Below are 20,039 nucleotides of genomic sequence, written 5' to 3'. Positions count from 1 at the left end.
GATCAAGGTGCTACTGAATAAACAGCTATATTAAACACGAACTTGTAGATATTCATAGGCTGGGGACGCTGAGAGCACGAGGAATTGGTGACTCTACATCTCCTCGATTGGATCGTCACTGGGTCCGTCCATTGGTTCCTCGATTAGATCCTCGAGCTCAGACGGATCAGACGTGGCAGGGGTCTCTGTGCGCGATCTTTTAGACGTCTTTTCATCCTTACCTGCCAAGAAGAACACAGATTTGTAGACATCACCAAGATACTTGGCATTCAGTCTCAGCCGTTTCGCAACAGGCTTACTTAACAATCCAGTAGACTCCAGTTGTAACAGTTTCAATGTCAGAACCACCAGTGGCTTCTCACAATCCCAGATCCGCTTCTGCCTTTCCTCGTCTTCAACATCGGTTTCTTCGATGTGGAAGTTGACGTCTTCGAATTCGTCTCTGTCCAATTCCACCTTCAGCAATGATCCCAGCTTGGCTTCCAGCTTCAGAAACAGTTGTAAAAGACTGCGCTCGACCGACGTATCTAACACAGCGGGGCACTCCGTATCAATGAAATGTTCCAATCTTGCGCATAACTCGGAGTCAGTATTCCCGTTGACAAACGTCTCAAATAGCTTGAATGCCGTCAAGAAATCGAGGAAAAATGAAATAGCACTGAGTCGCAACTCCAGGTCTGGCAGATGTTGGGATTTGGCACTCGCTCCCAGAGAACTCATGATTGTTTGGAACATTTCCAGTTCCAGAGGATCACCAGAGGAATTAGTCCGAATGGCCTGATTCAGCTTCTGCAATCTAGAGAACGCAAACGACATGAGGAAATCCATCAGACCTTCAACCAGCTCAACAGCATCAGAGAGCTCTGCGGCCTCGGTGATTCCATCCTTTACCTGCTCCTGTAATCTGATGAGCTCACTGTTGAGCGTAGAGATGTATCCTGCAATAGCATCACCAGCCTTCACTTCTATTCCGTCACTTTGTAATAAGCAAAGATATCTTGCCAAGGGTTCACTCGACAAGAGTTCATCAGTACTTCCGCGCAGACCTTTCGCGGTCTCAATCAGAAAGTCCTCCAACTTGAGCGCTAGCTCCGGGTGCTGAGAAAGAGATGAACTTACGTGAGAGAAGAAACCTTTGAATAACCATTTCAACGAGTCGAACTGCATCGCTCCCTTTGAATACACCAATCCAATGGGCAGTTCACCAAAAAGCTTCATGAAAGTCAAACAGATTTTATCGAACGCTGACTCCATTCCCAGTATCGTGAAAGAGTCAGAATCGCTCAGCTTGTTAAAAGTGGTCAACAGAATTGGTAGCGCAATAGAAACGCTTTTGAACTTGGACAACAGCTCTGGGTATGCGCTGATAAGGCTGAAAACAGTGGTATGGGAAAGTGAGTTGTAAGCCTCGGTCAATGTTGAGCCGTCCTTTGAATCTCTCTTCAACTTCTTCGAGAGCTGGCTCTTCAATAAAGTCACGTAGAAACCGTTGCTGGGTCCCTTGAGGAAGACAGACGTAGAGCCGTAAACATAGTTCAGCAACGCTCTTGCTTCATTGGAGGATAGTGTGACCTGGCTTCTGAACTCCTCGTCAATATCTTCAGACAATGATGTATCAGCAGATAGGTATTTGATCGAGAACTCCAATGTGGGACCAAGGTTGCTAACGAACAGATGTTTGGCAAAAAGTGCAAGCTTTTCTGAAAAACACACCTCCGGGGAATCTTTCTCAGAAAGCGGCGTCGAGAAATTGTCAGTATAGTAGTGATAGGACTCCGCCATGACGTTCAGAGTTGCTTTCGCGTGGATTGCTTCTTTGACATCAACCACAAAAGATTCTTGACACTCTTCAATTGAGTCCGAATAGGTCTTAATCACCTCGTTTACGCGGTCTTCGATCGAGTAGCTAACGAGCTTCGCAATTTCGTTTCTCCATCTGTAAGGCCTGTTGGTATCCGACTCAATCACGGCACGTAAGTTGAACTTGGCGTCGTGTTCATCTACGAACATGAACGCAGATAGCCTCAAGACTTCCTCGTTTTCCAAAAGTCCCTTTTTGTAAATCTCAATCAATAGCGTGATCGTGGTTATCTTTACCTGGTAACTCACATCATACAACACCATCTCCACCATTCTCTTTTTGAATCTTTCAGTGAACTGACTGAGGACAGTCACTGCTGACGATTTCTTGTACAATTTGAGTAGATGTCTGGTAACCTCCAATCTCACGTGGGCATTTGTGTCAGACAATAACCATCCCATATACCTCAAATAAGAGCTCTCTAGAAACATCTCAGGATACAGTTCCATCCATCTACCAAGTGAAACAATGCACTCCTGTCTTATAGCATGATCTGTGTCGCGATATCTGTGAGCGAATGTCGCGCTTAATACCTCCTTGAGATAGGTTTCATACGTGAATTTATCCTTCTTGTAAGACTCCACAGATTCGGCTATCGTCTTCTGCTTGGTGCCAACAATCTCGATTTCCTTCTGTATCTTTGCCTTTTCGCCTCTTTTTGCCGTGGTTAACGACCGTTCAAGTTCATCCAATCTTTTTATCTCAGCATCCAGGCGCGTCTGCTGCTTGTTGGCATTAAGGGATGATCTTGCCGTGATCTCAGATAGAGTCGTCCCCATCTGGAGGGCAAATAGAACTGCAGTAAACCTCAGATTTCTGAGATTTGAAGTACACATTGAGCTGATCCACTCCAAGAAGTTTTCCACTAGCGCAGTCTCTGGGTTTAGCAATCCTTTTTCCGCCGCTACGCGCAGAACGCGATCAAAAAACTCCAAACTATTAGCTCTGAAATTTTTCCACTCGGGGCGAACGGCCGTTCCAGACATCATCCCAAACTCGTGGTACTTCTGTCTCATCATCATATCCTGAACCTCAGCCACAGTCTGCTCTACAGAGTCTGCGCTCGCCACATCGTGCTCCTGGATCTGAACTACAGATCCACAGCTCCGCAAAACAAAGTTCACGATATTCATTAAAGCCAGATCTCTGCTTTCGGCGTATTCCTCCATCCAATTATCAACAAGTTCCACCAGTGCAGTATCTGGATCACTGAGCGCTTGAAATAGATAGTTTTCATGGAAATCTTCAATCTCGTCAATGTTTCCAGTGAGAGTCTTTTGTCTCTTCTGGGTCCCTTTGGCGCGTGTTTTGCTGGCGGTAGAAGAAACCCGCTTTTTGTTTGTCGTACCATAATCACTTTCATCCTCTTCATCTTCGCCATCTTCGTCTCCATCTTCCTCTTCGTCTTCCTCAGCGTCTTCCGACTCGTCCAAATCAGACACCTGAGGCTGAGGTGTTGGTCTCCTTGTACTCAACGACTGGATTCTACGCGATCTCCGCGGTGGAGTCGGGGTCGATATCACCACAGATGACATGTTGTGGTTTTTCTCAATGCTGTGAGGTTTTTTTCGGGTCGTCGCTGAAGTCTAACAGTTCTTTGGCTTGTTTGGATACGACGCGTGAGGAAAGTAAGAGACACGCGTCGTGTGCAAGCGAAACTGAGCTAATACTGCCCTGCCTTCAAGGAATGGAGTTCCGCGCAAAATTTGTCTCTTAAAAAGATATAAATTTTGAATTATAATCTTTCGGGTGTCACTTAACTTATTATGCCCTTTTTTGCCGAAAAAATACTTGCTTGGAGCTTTTCTCGTTGCTTCAAACCTCCTTCCTACGTGGACAGCTTTAAGTTTTGTGTTGCACACGAATCTGAGCTGGTCAGTCTGGTCTGCATTGACATCTACAGTTTATCTCGACAGTTCTTCAAAGTGAAGGAACATTAGTGTGTTTATATAATCGTCATTCACATTATATCATCTCGTAATAGGAAGAACAAAGGAAATAAAGGGGTAAAAGTCTTGGTTTGGTCTTAGTGGAGGCCTCGGTGTAAGCCTTTGTAGACCTAGTTCAGGCCGAATGTATCAACTTCTGAAGGGCAACGACATCATGAGCTTCAAGAAAGTGTAGTTTTGTAAGAAAAAAGGCGCGAGGCCTATTTTAAATCGTTAAAAGCATAAACCGCGTTTCGCATTACCTGTTTTGTCTTTTGTGGTCATTTTCGCTCAGTTGAAGCTGAGATAGTCCAGTCTGATGGGCAAATCGTCAGTCTTCTGGACGCTTGACGAGGAACCGTTATTGAATGCCATAAAGGGCGTTTGCTGCTGCTGTTGTTGAGGGTTAGGACTGTTCATCATCCCCACGAACTGAGATTGCTGTTGCTGCTGTATCCGGAAGTCGCCCGGTTTGGCTCCTTGTGGCTGTGCCAACAGATTCAGCTGTGAGTTGGGTCTTGGGCCTCTCAACATGGCAGCGTTAAGGGCTAAATTCGACGTGGATGAATTAGACTGGAGTCCTGGAGGCGGCGGTTGTTGTTGTGATTGCTGTTGTGGCTGTTGTGGAGGGAAGCCAGAGAACTGTTGTGATTGGCTCTGCGATTGAGGTACAGAGCTACCCACGTTTCTGGGTGATTGCTGTCTGTAGCGACCGCCCTGGCCAGCAATCGCACCTGTTTGCGATTGGAGAGTAAAAGAGTGGGATCTGATCAAGCCCGGGTTGACTGGGGCAAGTCGCTTCACAATCACGAGCCCGTTCTCGTATGAGTCACTCAGACCCATGAAAGCACACAGCTGAGGAATAGCTCTGCGCTGAGATGCTGAAGATGCTGCTGCGTATGCCAACTCAGAGTGTGCTCTTTCTTTGTCGTCTCTGAACACCAGGAACTGTGAATAAAGCTCCAGAACCTCTGGGTCGTTGAAATCCAATCCCGCTGGAGGGATAGGTGGCTGTTGTGGCATCGCAGCATACAGTCTGTCTGGAACAGCTGAAGAAACCGAGCTTGGAGAAATGCCCTGTTGGCCCTTCTGGGGTGTGTCCGTTGGCTGAGCAAACTTGTTGGCTGGAGCTCCGGCTGGAGCCGAGGCTGTTGAGTACATGGATGCCAACGAAGTCGCCGAGCTAGAACGGTGTTGTTCCTCTAGTTGGCCACGTTTTTCACGTTTTTCGCGCTCGATTCTTTCACGCTCCACAAGAGGAAGCATCTTCTTGTACTCGACACGCAGCTTACGCCCACCGATTTCGCGACCGTTCAGTTGGTTAACGACCAAAGAGGCCTCGTCGGTGGATGTGAAATTGGCGAACGCCAGTCCCCGAAAGACACCATTGTCAAAATGGTAGTTGAAGGCATATGGCAAAGGCAACGACAGTTTGGTCATCACATCTAGCAGCTGCTCTTTCTTGATGGCAAACGGAATGTTCTTGATCACTATGGCTGTAGGAATCAGATCGTCATCCTTGGCTTCATCGTCACTGACGCTGCCGCTCTTGTCATCTAACTGGGGCTTTGTACCAATGCTGTTATTGCGAGATGGCGCAGTTGAAGGGACCTGCATCGAAAGCTGGTCCAAGTCGGACAGGTGAGGCTGCATCGATTGGCTGAGAGCACCCATGCTGATGGAATTGATTGGGGCTAGAGGGTTCAAGTCAGGGGCCACCTGGGCCTGCTGCTCTATCCATGGGCCAACGTTCATCATCGGAGTTGTCTGCGGCAGCCAGTTCGGGTTGAAGCCCTGCTGTTGGCCCATCTGATTAATGGAAACCTGGGCATTCTGGGAGGCGCGCGGCGACTGTTGCAGATTTTGGGTTGAAGTTGGGCCGAAGTGTCTCGACTGAGTTACACGGGAACTCAAGAATGAGTTTCCCGTGGTATTGGGTGGAATGGCGGCAGTTGAGTACGAATTGCTGTTGCCGTAGGTCGAACTAGCATAGCCAGAAGCCGACGAAAGCGACGAAATAGATGGCCGGCGCTGTACCGAATTTGGCTCCATTAACGGGGTCTGTGAGAGTTGTCTGATGTCCATTTGGGCGTATCTGTGCGTGATTGGCCTTGTTGGGGCGTGCGTTGTAGGTGGCAGGGGGTAGCGACACGAATCTATCGGGGCTTGGGGGTCCGGGGCAGTTGCGGAAAGCGTTTGACGAGTAACGCTCCAGACGGGTGACGACTAGCTTTTAACGGCGACTGATTGGCTGAACTGGGACGGTTGGCTCTTGGGGTTGAGCTGGTTTAGCGTGAAACTGTTCGACATTTTCAGCTTCGCTGACTTTCCGGCTCCAATTGGTTGGTGCGTGGGCTGGGCACGACATGACGGTACACGACTACGGTGGCTGCACTGCAGGTTGCATGGGCAATGTGAATGTGCAAAGGATGCGGGAATATCATAAATTCACATGGAAATTTTGGTCAAAAAGAAACAAGACGGTTTGGCATAGTGAAGTCTATAATATTCTAAAGTTTTTTCTGTTTCAACAGTTTGTTGATGAGGATGAATTGGGTGGTGAGTTAAAAGTTTCAGTAAGTAGGTAGTGCATAGTGGTGTGCGGCTCAGACAGATGAGCAATATCACGGATTCCAGAAGGTACAGAAATCTGCAAAAGTCGAGTATTCTAGAAAAATGGTGATGCTACTGAAAAAGAGAACAAAACGAGCAATTGCTCAAGACTACCAATGTTAATCAAAACCAAAACCTTTAAAAAATGAACCATTACAGCCTCACAAAATGCCTTCGAATCCAGATCCACCAAGCAACATCACAGCCAACGGCAAATCGATGCACAACGTCAGATTTTCTCTGATATTTTTGGATCAAAGCAAAAGTACCTTTCCAAATTTCGGAAACATAAACAAAATGATTCTCTCAATTCAAAATATTCGGCTATAGCCAATCCCAGGACTTCACCTTCAATCACGTGCGGTGCACGGCTAGATTAGTTTTCACACACACGTCGTGTACCAACATCGCCGATACGACGGGCAATTCAAATGTGCCAGCGAGATCTCGACGAGGCTGTTCAACTAGATATCAGTAACATACAATCGATACATCATGGTAAGTGTTTTCATGAAATGCAACACGATAGAATCAGGATCTATTGATCTGGTCTATGTCACTTTATTTCGGGCGATCCCAGCTGCTAACTCTCATAGTCTGGAAAATCATCTTCGGTCCCAGGTGGTACCCGTACGCTGGCTAAGAGAAAGGCTACACAAGACAAGAAGCTGCAGCAGCAGGCTGCTCAGGCTCCAACCTCGTCGAGAGCTGCCGGTGCGGGTGGCTCGTCGTCGACCATGCTCAAATTATACACCGACGAGGCCCAGGGGCTCAAGGTAGACCCATTGGTGGTGCTTGTGCTTGCCGTTGGGTTTATTTTCTCGGTGATTGTGTTGCACGTGTTGGCCAAGGTAACTGGAAGATTGACTGCTTGAGATTGCAGCTGAAAAATTTATCCATCCATAATCTACGTACAAAACGCTGGCTCTGTTCTGGGATATTAGCATGATAGAGCTTATATGATTGAGACCTTCTATTTTAAAGTAAAATCCAGAACAACTTATATCCCGAAATATATTTCAGGGCTTTCAAACCTTTGAGAGCGTTCTTTGCGGTCCTAACCGTAGACGTTTCCGTCATAATGCTGATATGTACAAATTGCGATGGCATAGGGATGTGAACCTCAAAGATCCTTCAGTAACACTCCCACCACCTCCACGAGATCGTCCACATGAACCAAATGTTTTTCACCGACATCGCTGCTTACAACTTCCCAGTTCCATTTTCCAGACCTCTGTGCCTCCTCGGATGTAGTGCCAAACCTCTGGCCACGAACCTCAATCTCCACAAGCGGATATAGCTTGCCAATGATGATCTGGAGAGGAAGTCCAAGGCATTTGTTCTCACGAAGTCTCTTGCCTACAGACACCTTTGGACGTGAGTCTTCCAGCACGCTGAAACCTGCTTCCTCGAGCTGTGTCTTTGCCTTAGTTATGACCTCTTCATCTGCTCCTGATCCAGGAACAATTCCAACCTTATATGGGGCAACTGTAGCCGGCCATCTGAGTCCCTGAGAGTCTCTTAAAACTTCTGCAATTGCAGCCACCAATCGTGATACCCCAATTCCGTAACATCCCATTTTGAATGGCGTGAATGCTCCAGATTCGTCAGTGAACCCGGCTCCAAGTGCGGAAGAATACTTCTCGTCTAGATAGAAGGTGTGACCGACTTCTATGGCCCGCGATGCAGAAAGCGTTCCTTCAAAGCATGAACCACAAACTTCACCCTCACGGGCCTCCACCAATGGAACGTCCAAAAACGTGGACATCGCGTTCCGGTGGTAAGGAACTTTGAGATCAGGAAGGTCAGTTTCACGCGTCACTCTCGGATCCATTATACGAACAATCCATTTGCTGAGAAACGCATCCTCGTCTTCAAAAATTTCAAGAACAGCAGCCTCATCTCGCAAAGAAAGGTCTAGATCAGGAATCTCGCTGCGTGCAAATTGAGGATTGAGAACTCTGTCTTCCGGGTAGTACATCACCACCAGCTTGTCACGACTCTGGGTGGTGAAATAGGCTGCTTTGGCACGCCTAGCAGCAGGCTCCGTTTCAGCCGGCACCGAGGTAGCCTTCTCAGAATTGCTAACCGACCCACACCCCGAACACTCAAACAGCACGTCCTCACCAGAAGAATGGCGATAGTGCCATTCTGTGCTAAGATCACCGCCTATATCGCCGCTATCCGCATTGGCCGCCACGAAGGGAACCCGTAAATCCGTGAAAATGGCACGATAAGCCGAGTTTAGTCGCTCGAAAGTAGCGAGACCACCGGCTTCATCAGAGTCAAAAGAGTATGCGTCTTTCATCAAAAATTCGCGGCCCCGCAGCAATCCAGCTCGAGGACGCTTCTCATCACGGTACTTTCGCGTGATCTGGTGTACCACCAAGGGAAGCTCTTTGTAGCTACTTACAGCATCATTGACCAATCGCGTTATTTCCTCCTCACATGTTGGAACGAGACAAAAATCACCTTTCAACTTGAACAACTCTTCGTTTCCCCAGCGGCCAGTTTTCTTCCATAGCTCTGAACCAGAGATACTGCTAAGGGCCACTTCTAGAGACCCACATTCGGTCATTCGTTTGCCAATTATGGTCTCAATATTGCGAAGAGTCCGTAATCCAAGAGGAAGCCAATGCACGAGCCCAGCGTGGTCCTGGCGGATGTATCCGAGTCTCTGCAACAATTCGTGAGTGGGCAGTTCCCGGATAGCCTTTGCATCCAGTTCCGCTACACGTCTGCCAAAGGCGATTGTCGAGGCATATCTGAACCGTGGTAGAAAGCTAGATATGCTTCTATGTGAACTCATTTTTTGGGGTGATACACTAGCCAAGGTGAGAGAAAGAATCGTAGTCGGCCCCACAAACGGTTCATGTTGTTCTCGAGCTTTTTTGGAGACTGCCATTTTTCAAAGGGTCTTCAATCGGCTCTATCTGAGCTTTAAATGTAGTGGCCTTTTGGAAGGGGCATTATTCTCAGCAAAATCAGTGATAGAATAATGCAATCCTACTCTAAACAAATGAAACCATGTATTATTTGGCTTCCCTTTCTCGAAAATCCCGAAAATGATGGTATTAGCTTAGCCCTTCCTCCCATAGTTAACTTCTCTTAATTGCATGCGGCTTAAATCAATCAACGCACACCATACCGTAAAGGGGCAAGGATCCATCAGACAACTGGCCACACCAGCTCTAAGCACCAACCCAATTTCTTCAATCATCATCAAGAACAATGAGTGACACAGAAAAACCAACAGAAACGGCCGCAGAGCCCGTAAGCGAAACCATAGAGTCGAAGCCGGTATCGGAGAAAGAATTGGAGAAAGAGCCGGTAACGGAAGACACTACAGAGCCGGACACTGTCAAAGAGACCACTCCAGCAACCGAAACTACCTCTGCTCCGTCTACTGAGGCCGCTCCACCCCCAAGACCACCCAGGCCTCTTTCGCCGAAAGCATTGGCCAAAAAGACCCTCAAGGATGCGTTTCCCGACGTTGACGATAAGTACATCACCATGGTTCTGATTGCTTCGCGTGGTGAGATGGACCCGGCATTCAGCGCTTTGCTGTATTTGAACGATCCAACTGTCGAGCAAGAGCTAGTCATCCCAGCTGTTGTGCCAAAGCCTAAACTTCCTTCCAGAAACAAGCAATTGGAAAGCGACGAGGCATTGGCCAGAAGACTTGCACGTGAGTACGAGCGTCAATCGGGCCGTGGTGGATCCAGGAGAAGTTCCGCAAATCCACACTCGGGAACCGGAGCTGCTGGCAGAAGGAGATACCAGGAAGGCCCAGATGGTGAGGATGACGATGTGTTGGATAGGTTTATTGAGAAGGACTTGCCACAGATCAAGGAGCAGTTCAACAAGAATGTGGAGGAGGCAAGAGCCAAACTGGGAGGCTGGATCGGCGGATTCAAGCAGAGAATTAACTCACAAACTGACGGTTCCAACGAGCTGTTTTCTGCATTTGGTACCGGCTCTGGTAACTCCAACAAGTCCAACGATAACATCAGTTACAACCGCGACAGACGCGAGGATGAAGCCGTCCAAGGAGTTCACGGAATTACACTGAAAGACAACGATTTACCCGAAAAGACTCTTCCAAATCCCCCAGAAGACATATATGGAACTCCAACCACACCCAAGGCTAAGGAACCAGTGGAAACGAAGACCAAGTGGGAGCCCTTGAAGACTGTCCAGCCAGATCCTGTATCGAATGACACATTTTTGGTTACCGACAGCGAAGAGGACGAAGACGAGGTGAAAAAGTAGCCAAAAGGAAATGATTTACGCGAAATAAAGCTTGATAGGTCCCTATATGCGATAGCTTGGTATCTTTGCGATAAGAAACGTCCCTATGTGTGTAATTAAATGAATATTCCTTTTTTTTTGAACCAATGTGTTGCTCCTGTCTCCTCTCAAAGCTCTTTCAACTTTTCTCTGTTCTTTGATATCACCGCCTGCTCAATCCAGTTCGAAACATCTGCAGATGGTCGACGGGTCCGGGCCGGAGTATCAGAAAAGATTTGGATATCACCAAGGTTTTCCAAAGGACCAACACTCGCAATAGAACTGGGTCCAGTCGAAACAATCGAGTTCAGTGATGAGGATGATTGTGACCGCATGCTTACAGATTTGGCAGTGTCTTCTCTCTCTTCCTCCTCCTCATCCAGTCCTTTATGAATGCTCTTCTGGATCACCCGGTTGAAGTCGGGGAACACCTTCGGTCCGAGATCATTGCAAACCCCTGTCACTTCCATGGTCAGCCTTCTTCTTTCTTCCTGGACTTCCTGCAGCATGTTTTGATTCGGCCCAAGAGCTGAGAACAATGGTCTGATCGACTTGAAGATATCCATACCCACCTCACCAATCCAGAAGGCTGCAAACGTGGTGCTTACCAGAACAGCCCATATCAAACAAAATATGACCAGAGGATGCAACTTGGAAACAACCGGAACAATTTCGTATCTCCTCAGAAGAATTGTACCAAGAAGAGAATATGTGAAATACAACAATGGTGCCACCACCATCGCCACCAAAACTTTCCAACTGCCCAAAACATCGTTGGCTTTGATCTTGACTGTAGAGTTCGCCAATGCATCTCTCTGCTTCTTGGCTGATATCACCTTAGCAGCTATAAACACCGGTGAAAACAAAAGAGTGCCAGGAAGACTAAGTGTTGCCATGATCGCAAGACTGGCCACCCTTTGAAGAAGTCTGAAAAATACTCTTGGCTTTCCCACGCGCGCGATCTCCACTTGGTGATCTCTAATCCCGAGTTGTTCGAGCTTAGCGTTGTATCTGAGAACAGAATCTTTCAAGTGCATAATTCGCGGATCGTCCTGGTATCTTGTATAACCAATAATAAGCCTTCTGTTCATATCGAGAACAGCACCCAGGGGTACAGGTTTGATGGGGAAGTCGTAAAGCCTACGGGCGGCCTGGATGATCATCAAAGTCTCGTAATCAGGACATGTCACAGTCACTGTCTTCATGGCATCCGTGAGAGTCTTCAGAAGGGCACTCACTGTGTCCCTTGGATTTTCACGATACTTTGCACCATCCTCTGCAGTGAGCACGATGGGTGTACCAAATTCCAACACAGCTCTGGAACGGAACTTATGAGGGTGGAAGTAGTTCATGCCACAAGGAACAATCTTGATCGGGTATGTGGGGTCTTCGGCAACGGCACCGAGCCCCATGATGGCAACGCCAGGTTTCAAAGGCAATAGATCTGTCCTATCGTGAGATCCACCCTCCGGAGATATCCCAACAACACCACCACGGTGCAATTGGGCGAAAACAGCATTGAAAACATGACCGTTATCCACTTTGGGTGCAACTTTGTAAGGAGTTCCACTCTTGATCATGTCCACGGCAATCCCTGTCTTGAAAGGCTTGGAAATGCGGATTTCTGTGTCGCTAACCACTTCTTGGATTTTGGATGACCCGGCCGAATGAGGAAGGCCAATCAGCCCTTTAACTTCGCAATCTTTGGTGAACTGTGTGCCAGTACCAACCAAGAGACAAGGATCTGTTTCGTAATTTGAAAACGTGATGGTTCCCGGACCGGGCCGGAGAAGGTCCTGGGGTCGCTCGACGGGGATGGCGCCAGACATCCGCGATAACTTGCCAACTATCTGCCTTTTCAACGAAGTAGCAGCTTCGACAAAGTGTAGTGGTCTGTTGACGGCTTTTTTGAGTGCCAGCATAGTCAGCGCTCCATCCAGAAACTGATTAGCGTGTGGTGCTATCACGATGATAGCCGGTCCACTCACTGGTATGTTGAAGGTTCCCGTGAATTTGACTTCCCTAAAGAAGATATCGGTTACAATCAGCGACAGCCACATCAAGAAGTCGTAGACAATTGTGGGTTTTGGCTGGCGTTTTTTGGATCTGTTGACATCTTTCTCCTCTGACTCAGTGGCGAGCAGAGGCTTTTGTTCGGTTTGTGCATCATTTGATCCCATGGCCAGTTGTGATTGAATTTTGTGGTAACGGCAGATCAATTGAGTCTCGCTTTCTTATATTGCAAAACCAACGGGCCAAAATCGGCCAAAAACAGCCAAAGTCGAAGACAGATATGCCTCGAACAATAGGCGCGGAGAAAAAGCGGAGAGCAAGAATAAAGTTGACGTAGAAGATGAGCTAAGGCCTCTGGGTGGGTTTGGATTAATACACGACATTTTTGAGTTTCATTGATTGTCCACTGGCTGACTGAGAAAGCAATTTTTGACGATTTTTTGATTATTCATTGAATTCTTCCAGTCTAGAGATATAGAATAATACCAGGATATCATCTTTCAATACCCATTTGGTCGTGTTGATTGTCCCAAACAACTCTTATTTCTTTAGGGTGTACACGACGAAGGGCCCATGATTAAACACCCACTAGCAAGCCACAGTAGGGCCACCAGAAATATATCTCATGGTTTGGATTGTTCATATAAGAATGCTAGCTCTTCTGAAAGTTATGAACTCAATTGGTAGCTTGAACAACAAACCCCAGTCGGATAGACGCTTCCTGGATAGTCTGGTGAGAAGACCCGAGAGAGAGAAAACGTGTATCAAAGAGACTGTATTTCGAATTATATTGCATACTAACCAATTCAATCCTCGCCTACTGGGATTTCATCCTTCAATACCTGCACCAACTTCACTTTCAACTCCGTGGTATCATCCCCTCTTAGCACATCGCTCACGAAAAACGCGTTCACTTCTAGCTGGACCATTTCTAAGGCACCCTTCAACACACCCACAAGCACATTAGAGTACCACAGCTCCTTGAAGGCCTTGCCATCATCGGGCAACTCCACAAACTCGGCCAGCGGGTTCTCATCCAGCACCAGGCTGAACTGTTTCTCATCCACACCCACGACTTGCGGCACCACGTTGAGGAACATGCGAAATCCGACCTTGGCTACGACTTCTGCTGTTTCACGGAACGTCTGGCATCGCCCCAGGTTGGTCTGTGCAAAAAACTCTTCCACCAGTCTCAGTCCGATGTTATAACCCATCTTTTCGAGGTGCGCATTGACTTCAGCGTAGTTGTAGTTCAGATCCCGGCACAGCTGTGCCACCAAGGAGCCATATGTCAACGTAAAAAGTTCAGAGTTCTGTAAAGAGATGTTAGTTGTTTGATCAAAGCTTTATTCATCATACCGGTCACACCTGCCACATCTGCTACACAGTCGTACCCGGCTCTTCATATACTCACCACCTTCTCCACCCGATTTTTCCACAAATCATCGCTCAATGTTTTCAACGACTTGCTCATCCTGGGATGCTTTGGAAATCGAGTCTGATTTAGCTGGTGACGAGAGAGAATCGAGATCGGTCTCTAAGGTTTTGTCTAAAGGAGATGTTTGGTTTACACTACCCGTGTACTTTTTGCCCGGGCACTACATTCACTCGTTACTAGGGTATGCACTTTTTTTTATTGTTGACCATGTTTAAGCATTTACCGACGTCATGTCTGCATTTTCACCACGTAGGTTCTCCAAGATATTGTCGTATTTTCCGTGAGTAGCCTTGTTGGCTGTTTCGAGAAGCGCCTCGGCCTCATTATAGAGACGTTCCTGGTCCTCACCTTCCAGTGGATACAAATTACCAAGCGAAATCTTCGCTTCAGCAACGTCCACCAGACTCTGTGGATCGTCTGGATTCTGTGCTCTTATCAGATAGTCCACCGCAGTTTTTGTGAAACGTTTTGCGTCTTTTTGGGCAGTTTTGGCGTCCTGAGTGGCTTCGTCTGCTCCTTCTCCAAATGCCAGAGAGATATAGATAGAGGCTGGAGTCTCAGATTCAAGCAGATAAAACTGACCCAGTTTCTTCAAAACACTCCTCTTTAGCTCGACATCTTCTCCGCTTGCCTTTTCGTCCAGCTTTGCCAGGAACGTCAGGGTATGGTCTCTCCAATGCTCGTTGTATTTGGAGTCCTTCAGGGATTTCAGGGGATGAGTTTCTGCCAAACCACCTTCATCAGCAGAGTCATCCTCATCTTCATCGTCACTATCCATTCCATGCTCCATTTCGTCATTTCCGTAGTGTTTGGCCAGATCCAGCAGATCATCCAAAGCGTCCAGGACGTCAAACGTCTGCGCATCAAAATCGGCCAACTCAGCAACAGACTCGGCCTCAGAATAAGCTTGCAAAGCTTCATCGACGAGCAACCCCATCTTAGGCACTTTTTTGGAGATCTGGGTGTCGAGGTCCATCTGGGACACATACTGCAATGGGATGCGGCTCAAAATGATCGCGGCTCTGGCAAACAACAGCTTTGCGGACTTGGGAAACCGCTCAAGTCCTAAGGTCACCCTTTCGAGAGCTGCTTCAAAATAATCTCCTACCTCGGAATTATCCTGTGTAAACGATGCCAGTCTGGATAATGCCAGTGCGTAGATGGCATGGAAGTCATCTCCAAGTTTAGACTCCGACTCGGTGTCGTTGCGCAATAGTCTATCACACTCGTGAACCACACCATTCAAAACAAGCTCATTATCACTGGCGTCCAAAAATGTGAGCCATAATGCGCGCAATTGGTCGAGCTCGTCATCGGCATCTGCAGTTGAACTTAGCTGAACTTCGATCTCTGTGGGGGCAGAGATGCCTTCCTCTTTCCTTTCCTCAGCATTCAGCTTTTTCCGCTTGAGAGCTTTACCTATACCAAGTGGGCGTTTTGGAGCCATTATGAGAAAAGGCTGACGGTGTGAATGGAGAAATATATGTAGCGGAGCTGCCGTGATCTCTAACTGCAACGGCTCTATAAACTTCTCGAATCACTTTTCAAAAATCTGCCAGTGTGCATTTACCAAAGTGACACTTGTTGGAGACACGATATATATTTCCCCACTGATAATGCCCATAGATAACCATACAAACACTTGAAGGGTCAAGTTGAAATCGCCTCTCAGTCCAGAGGTTGCAAATTTGATTTGTTTGTGCCATTCACATAGCCTCCTGGATCTATCAAGCAATAATGCGCCACAATCCATCCAGAAATGGGCCGAAAAAAGTGGAAAGGCCTCCTCGGAATCTTTATCCGAGTATTTTCAGATAGTCTCCAGCCGTGTGGCACACGCTGCTCGATTGGTCCGATGCGAATGTTGGGGGGACTCGTTGAAACTCAGTTCTTCTCGCTCCTTTTCGCCATTCTTCCAGCTATTACACATGCTTGCACTGTTAGCACGGATATTCAAAAGCATGACGAACTCCACTGAACAAACTCCCGAGGAAAGGCTAAATAGGCTTCTGGTGGATACGCCCATCACGGACACGCACAACGACTTTCCCTATGTTGTTCGTATCCAGTTGCACAATGAGATCCAGGGCCCGGATTTCGATTTTCACAAGCTCAACACCCACACAGATATCAATAAACTGAAGAAGGGTCGACTGGGACTGCAATTTTTCAGCTGCTACATTGAGGTCAAGAGCAACGACCCATACTACCAGGACTTCAACCTCACCAGCACTGTTGTCAGAGATACGCTTGAGCAGATCGACGTAACCAAGCGGTTGATGCAAGAATACAGCGAGGACTTTGAATTTGTGAATTCCAGTAAGGAAGCCCTGAGTGCTTATCGTACCAACAAGAAGATTGCTGTTACCCTGGGTGTGGAGGGGATGCATCAGGTGGATACTTCGCTCGCTGTTATTCGCCAATATTACGATTTGGGCGTGAGATATATCACATTGACCCACAATTGTGACAATCCTTTTGCCACAGCTGCTTCCTCGGTAACTGGTGGTCTTCCGGACAAGGGGCTTTCCGAGTACGGGGTCCGTGGAGTGCTTGAGATGAATCGCATTGGTATGATGGTGGATCTCTCGCACGTGTCGTATAAGACGATGCTAGATGTTCTGGATGTTACCAAGGCTCCTGTAATATTTTCCCACTCATCTGCCTATGCATTGACTCCCCATGAGCGCAATGTCAGAGACGATGTACTGCTGAGGGTCAAGGAGAACCGCGGAGTTGTCCAAGTCAACTTTTTCCCAGCCTTCATAACCCAGACCAAGGAAGAAGATGCCAACGGACGTTCCATAGCCACCATCGACGATGCTGTTGATCATATCTTCCATGTGGCTTCCGTGGCCGGCTGGGAATGCGTTGGGTTCGGCTCCGACTTTGACGGGATTCAATATGTGCCCGAGGGACTCGAAGATGTCACCAAATACCCGGATCTCATCTATAAATGTATGGCCAGAGGTGCAACCGATGAGCAGATCCAGGGTCTGATTGGTGGGAACCTTTTGCGTGTTTGGAATGCCAACGAAGAAGTCTCCAAACAGATGAAGCTGGCCAAGACTCCGGTTGTTGAGAAGGAGTGGGATGGAAGAAAATGGACTTTTTCATCTTACAGCAAGGGTCTTGGAAATTTGTATCCGGGCGCGGATCAGACGGAGACCTATAAGAGCAACGAGTGGGTCGCCGAAACGGGAAATCCTTTTGGGTTGAAGAAGTAGATGCGAGGACTAAAGAAAGTTCAAGAATGTGAAGCGCAAGAAGACCATATTTCCAACTTGTAATTCTTCTATAAATCAAAAACAAAAGCTGCAAGAAAGCATTCCAATGGTGATCTAATTGGTCTTGACGGGCTTGATCTGCAGGTAATACCAACCGGTTACTCAACGTCCTAGCCTTAGAGAAGCAACCTAACTCAATAACAGCTCACAATGGCATTCTAACCCATGAGCTGTTCACCAACTTATAATACCAACTCCATAAATCCAATCTCATAACGATAACTTCACCAAATAATCGTTCATCATCACAATGGCAAAGGCATGTCCTCCATCAACGAATCCAATATACTCGCTCCCTGCGCATCCACTAAAAAGTTCGGATCATTGTTATCGAAACTCCACACATTACCGTAAATATCATCAGCCTCCACATCAACACCAACACCAACAGACTCGTGATCGCCAACTGCAAACACCGGCATCTCCATACTAGTAGCAGTCAACATGGGTGTTGAGAGGGGCTGGTATTGTCCAATCACTGTTCTGGAGAAATCGTTATCACCTTCCATGCTTTTGGAAAGGGTCATGTTGAAATAGGGCCTGTCAAAGCCTGGTGTCTGCTCACGAGCCTTTGTTAAAGGCGGGACAAAAACAGGCTCACGGCCCTTGGGAGCCTGATCAGGCCCATTGGAACCACGATATACCTCACTATACTGAGTCTCACGTAGGCTAGAGCTCACCTTTTCAAACCAGATACCCAAATTCGTGACCGTTTCAAAGCACGGAAGAACTGGGGAATCAATTACTTCATTGAGAAGATGGTAGGTCTTCCCAATCATATCCAGGATGAACGGGGCGTTAACGCGATGATTGATCTGGGGTGCTTCCTTCAAGAGCTTGAGCAAAAATGCAGCAGCCGTAGAGAAAGTGGTAGGGTAGAACACAGGACTCACACTGATGAGTCGCTTCATGTCTGAATCATTGATTAGCATCTCCAGAATATCGACGGCTGAGTTCTGGGCAAGCGCTATAATACTCGAGTAGGCAGCCGGGTTTTCATGCATTAACGAGGTGCTCTGGATGACTCTTGAGTTCAAAAACAGTTTGGCAAAGTGAAAAGTCAGCAAAAGCGGTTTGTAACTGGAAGGACGTAGACTTGTGACAACTTTTCCAAGCCAATCAGCAAGCCAAGAGTTCAGTCTTTCGTTCCACAAGATCAATGTACCAGAGTTTATCCCGTTTAGTGTTAGTTGCTGTTGGTAAGACATAATGATCGTGCACAGTTCGACATTGGCATTGGCCTTGAGTTCACTGGGACTCAATTTGTGAGTTATAGAACTCTCTTTGGAGTTAGCAGTCAGAAAATAAGGCAGGTAAGCGTCTCGCCGTGCGCGATACTCCACGCTCTTGGAAGCAGGCATGATGGGTCGGTTGTGAATGATTCGCAAACGTTGTTCCACGATATAGCTGCCAACCCCAACTGAGCAGAAGTACTTCTTCAGACTGTCTGGCATGTCCAGTTCCTGAGAAACCTCCGGTAGCAATCTTCCCAGAATGTCTCCGGCTAAAAGACTCATCCTGAACCCGAACTCGGTACCCAACCAAGCCCCGGCTATCACCAGTCCCAAAACATCGTCAAGCACCCGTTTCAAAGCCTCATCCTTAACAGATTCATTAAGGCTGCTTGGATCTAGCTTTCGTGCCAGGTCTTCAAATTTGGCACTGAAAGTCTCATGCAGGTCTCTGTGGTCTGTGTGGTACAGAGAGGCAACGGATAGCGTTGAAAAGAACAGCAGTGGAGAATCTTTCCGCAATTTAGAGGTCGGCTTCGGCATATCCTCGAATATGAGAACAGGCAAATATCGCGATATGTTGTTGGTGAAAAAGTCAAGCAACATCTGTTCTGTCTTTTTGGTGAGCTTCTTGTTTGGGTTTGGCTTCTTGGTATCTTTCCTGTCGGAGTCAAAAGACGACTTTCGTTTGTTGGGAGTGATTTCGAGCTCAGGCGACGACATGGTGGTCACTTTTGAGGGCGAGAACTGGTTCGGACTAAATTCTAGCCCTTGTGTGAGACTTTGTATTATGCTCTCTTTGGACACCTTGGCTCCACCCTTGGAAAGATGGCTCACCAACTTGCCAACTATATTATCGATTCTTTCTAGCTTGGTATTAATCGTCTGTATCATCTGTTTCTCGTTGATCTTGTCTTCGAACACACACTCCAAACCCTTTGCCTGGCATGTCTTACACACCACTGGGTTTGACAAAGGGTCGTGATCACACCGCAATTTGAATGAGCGACATCGCGTGCAGCATTTGTACTTCTTTGCTGTGGCTACCTGCGACATTTTTCAGTCTTTTGTTTCGAGTCTTCGGGACCTTTCGTTTGTCTAAAGTGCGGCCATAATGGTGGTCCCACAGACGGAGGTAGGAAAAGGGTCTATATGAGGTTTGTGGTTTTGGGAGACCCTTTGATATTGGGAGATTTGGCGATAGAGATGTGGCTGGTGCGGCTGGTGTGTTCTAGGTGGATCACCAAATTATCGTAGATTCCAGGTCAAATGTAAGACTTTTTGGTGAAAGAAGGAAGCAAAGCATGGAACAAATTATGTAATTACAGACAGTATTAGTGATCGAAGGTGTTGCCCCATAGAGCTGACTCGCCCACC

At 47.3% G+C, this 20,039-nt stretch overlaps 10 protein-coding genes across 10 annotated transcripts; 3 read left to right on the top strand and 7 right to left on the bottom strand.

Moving 5' to 3' along the window:
- Nucleotides 1–93: 93 nt before the first annotated feature.
- Nucleotides 94–3,396, bottom strand: KUCA_T00001078001 (uncharacterized protein; the record flags this gene model as incomplete). The annotated part of the gene is made up of 1 exon (XM_022605679.1): nt 94–3,396. The coding sequence occupies one exon, from the start codon at nt 3,394–3,396 to the stop codon at nt 94–96; it is 3,303 nt and encodes a 1,100-aa protein (XP_022457124.1).
- A 684-nt stretch (nt 3,397–4,080) lies between these two features.
- On the bottom strand, nt 4,081–5,874 carry KUCA_T00001077001 (uncharacterized protein; the record flags this gene model as incomplete). Its single annotated transcript, XM_022605678.1, has 1 exon — nt 4,081–5,874. The coding sequence occupies one exon, from the start codon at nt 5,872–5,874 to the stop codon at nt 4,081–4,083; it is 1,794 nt and encodes a 597-aa protein (XP_022457123.1).
- A 959-nt stretch (nt 5,875–6,833) lies between these two features.
- KUCA_T00001076001 (uncharacterized protein) lies at nt 6,834–7,277 on the top strand (the record flags this gene model as incomplete). Its single annotated transcript, XM_022605677.1, has 2 exons — nt 6,834–6,900; nt 7,024–7,277. 2 exons carry the CDS (start codon nt 6,834–6,836, stop codon nt 7,275–7,277), a joined length of 321 nt encoding a protein of 106 aa, XP_022457122.1.
- A 248-nt stretch (nt 7,278–7,525) lies between these two features.
- KUCA_T00001075001 (uncharacterized protein) lies at nt 7,526–9,307 on the bottom strand (the record flags this gene model as incomplete). Its single annotated transcript, XM_022605676.1, has 1 exon — nt 7,526–9,307. The coding sequence occupies one exon, from the start codon at nt 9,305–9,307 to the stop codon at nt 7,526–7,528; it is 1,782 nt and encodes a 593-aa protein (XP_022457121.1).
- A 326-nt stretch (nt 9,308–9,633) lies between these two features.
- On the top strand, nt 9,634–10,674 carry KUCA_T00001074001 (uncharacterized protein; the record flags this gene model as incomplete). The annotated part of the gene is made up of 1 exon (XM_022605675.1): nt 9,634–10,674. One exon carries the CDS (start codon nt 9,634–9,636, stop codon nt 10,672–10,674), a length of 1,041 nt encoding a protein of 346 aa, XP_022457120.1.
- Nucleotides 10,675–10,820: 146 nt separating this feature from the next.
- KUCA_T00001073001 (uncharacterized protein) lies at nt 10,821–12,872 on the bottom strand (the record flags this gene model as incomplete). Its single annotated transcript, XM_022605674.1, has 1 exon — nt 10,821–12,872. One exon carries the CDS (start codon nt 12,870–12,872, stop codon nt 10,821–10,823), a length of 2,052 nt encoding a protein of 683 aa, XP_022457119.1.
- A 639-nt stretch (nt 12,873–13,511) lies between these two features.
- Nucleotides 13,512–14,179, bottom strand: KUCA_T00001072001 (uncharacterized protein; the record flags this gene model as incomplete). Its single annotated transcript, XM_022605672.1, has 2 exons — nt 13,512–14,018; nt 14,120–14,179. The coding sequence occupies 2 exons, from the start codon at nt 14,177–14,179 to the stop codon at nt 13,512–13,514; spliced, it is 567 nt and encodes a 188-aa protein (XP_022457118.1).
- A 175-nt stretch (nt 14,180–14,354) lies between these two features.
- Nucleotides 14,355–15,590, bottom strand: KUCA_T00001071001 (uncharacterized protein; the record flags this gene model as incomplete). The annotated part of the gene is made up of 1 exon (XM_022605671.1): nt 14,355–15,590. One exon carries the CDS (start codon nt 15,588–15,590, stop codon nt 14,355–14,357), a length of 1,236 nt encoding a protein of 411 aa, XP_022457117.1.
- A 514-nt stretch (nt 15,591–16,104) lies between these two features.
- Nucleotides 16,105–17,370, top strand: KUCA_T00001070001 (uncharacterized protein; the record flags this gene model as incomplete). The annotated part of the gene is made up of 1 exon (XM_022605670.1): nt 16,105–17,370. The coding sequence occupies one exon, from the start codon at nt 16,105–16,107 to the stop codon at nt 17,368–17,370; it is 1,266 nt and encodes a 421-aa protein (XP_022457116.1).
- Nucleotides 17,371–17,675: 305 nt separating this feature from the next.
- KUCA_T00001069001 (uncharacterized protein) lies at nt 17,676–19,718 on the bottom strand (the record flags this gene model as incomplete). Its single annotated transcript, XM_022605669.1, has 1 exon — nt 17,676–19,718. The coding sequence occupies one exon, from the start codon at nt 19,716–19,718 to the stop codon at nt 17,676–17,678; it is 2,043 nt and encodes a 680-aa protein (XP_022457115.1).
- Between the last annotated feature and the right edge of the window lie 321 nt (nt 19,719–20,039).

Source organism: Kuraishia capsulata, genomic scaffold (assembly GCF_000576695.1).
Source record: "Kuraishia capsulata CBS 1993 genomic scaffold, Kuraishia_capsulata_scaffold_1, whole genome shotgun sequence".
NCBI lineage: Eukaryota > Fungi > Ascomycota > Pichiomycetes > Pichiales > Pichiaceae > Kuraishia > Kuraishia capsulata.
This window is presented reverse-complemented; position numbering and strand designations above follow the sequence as displayed.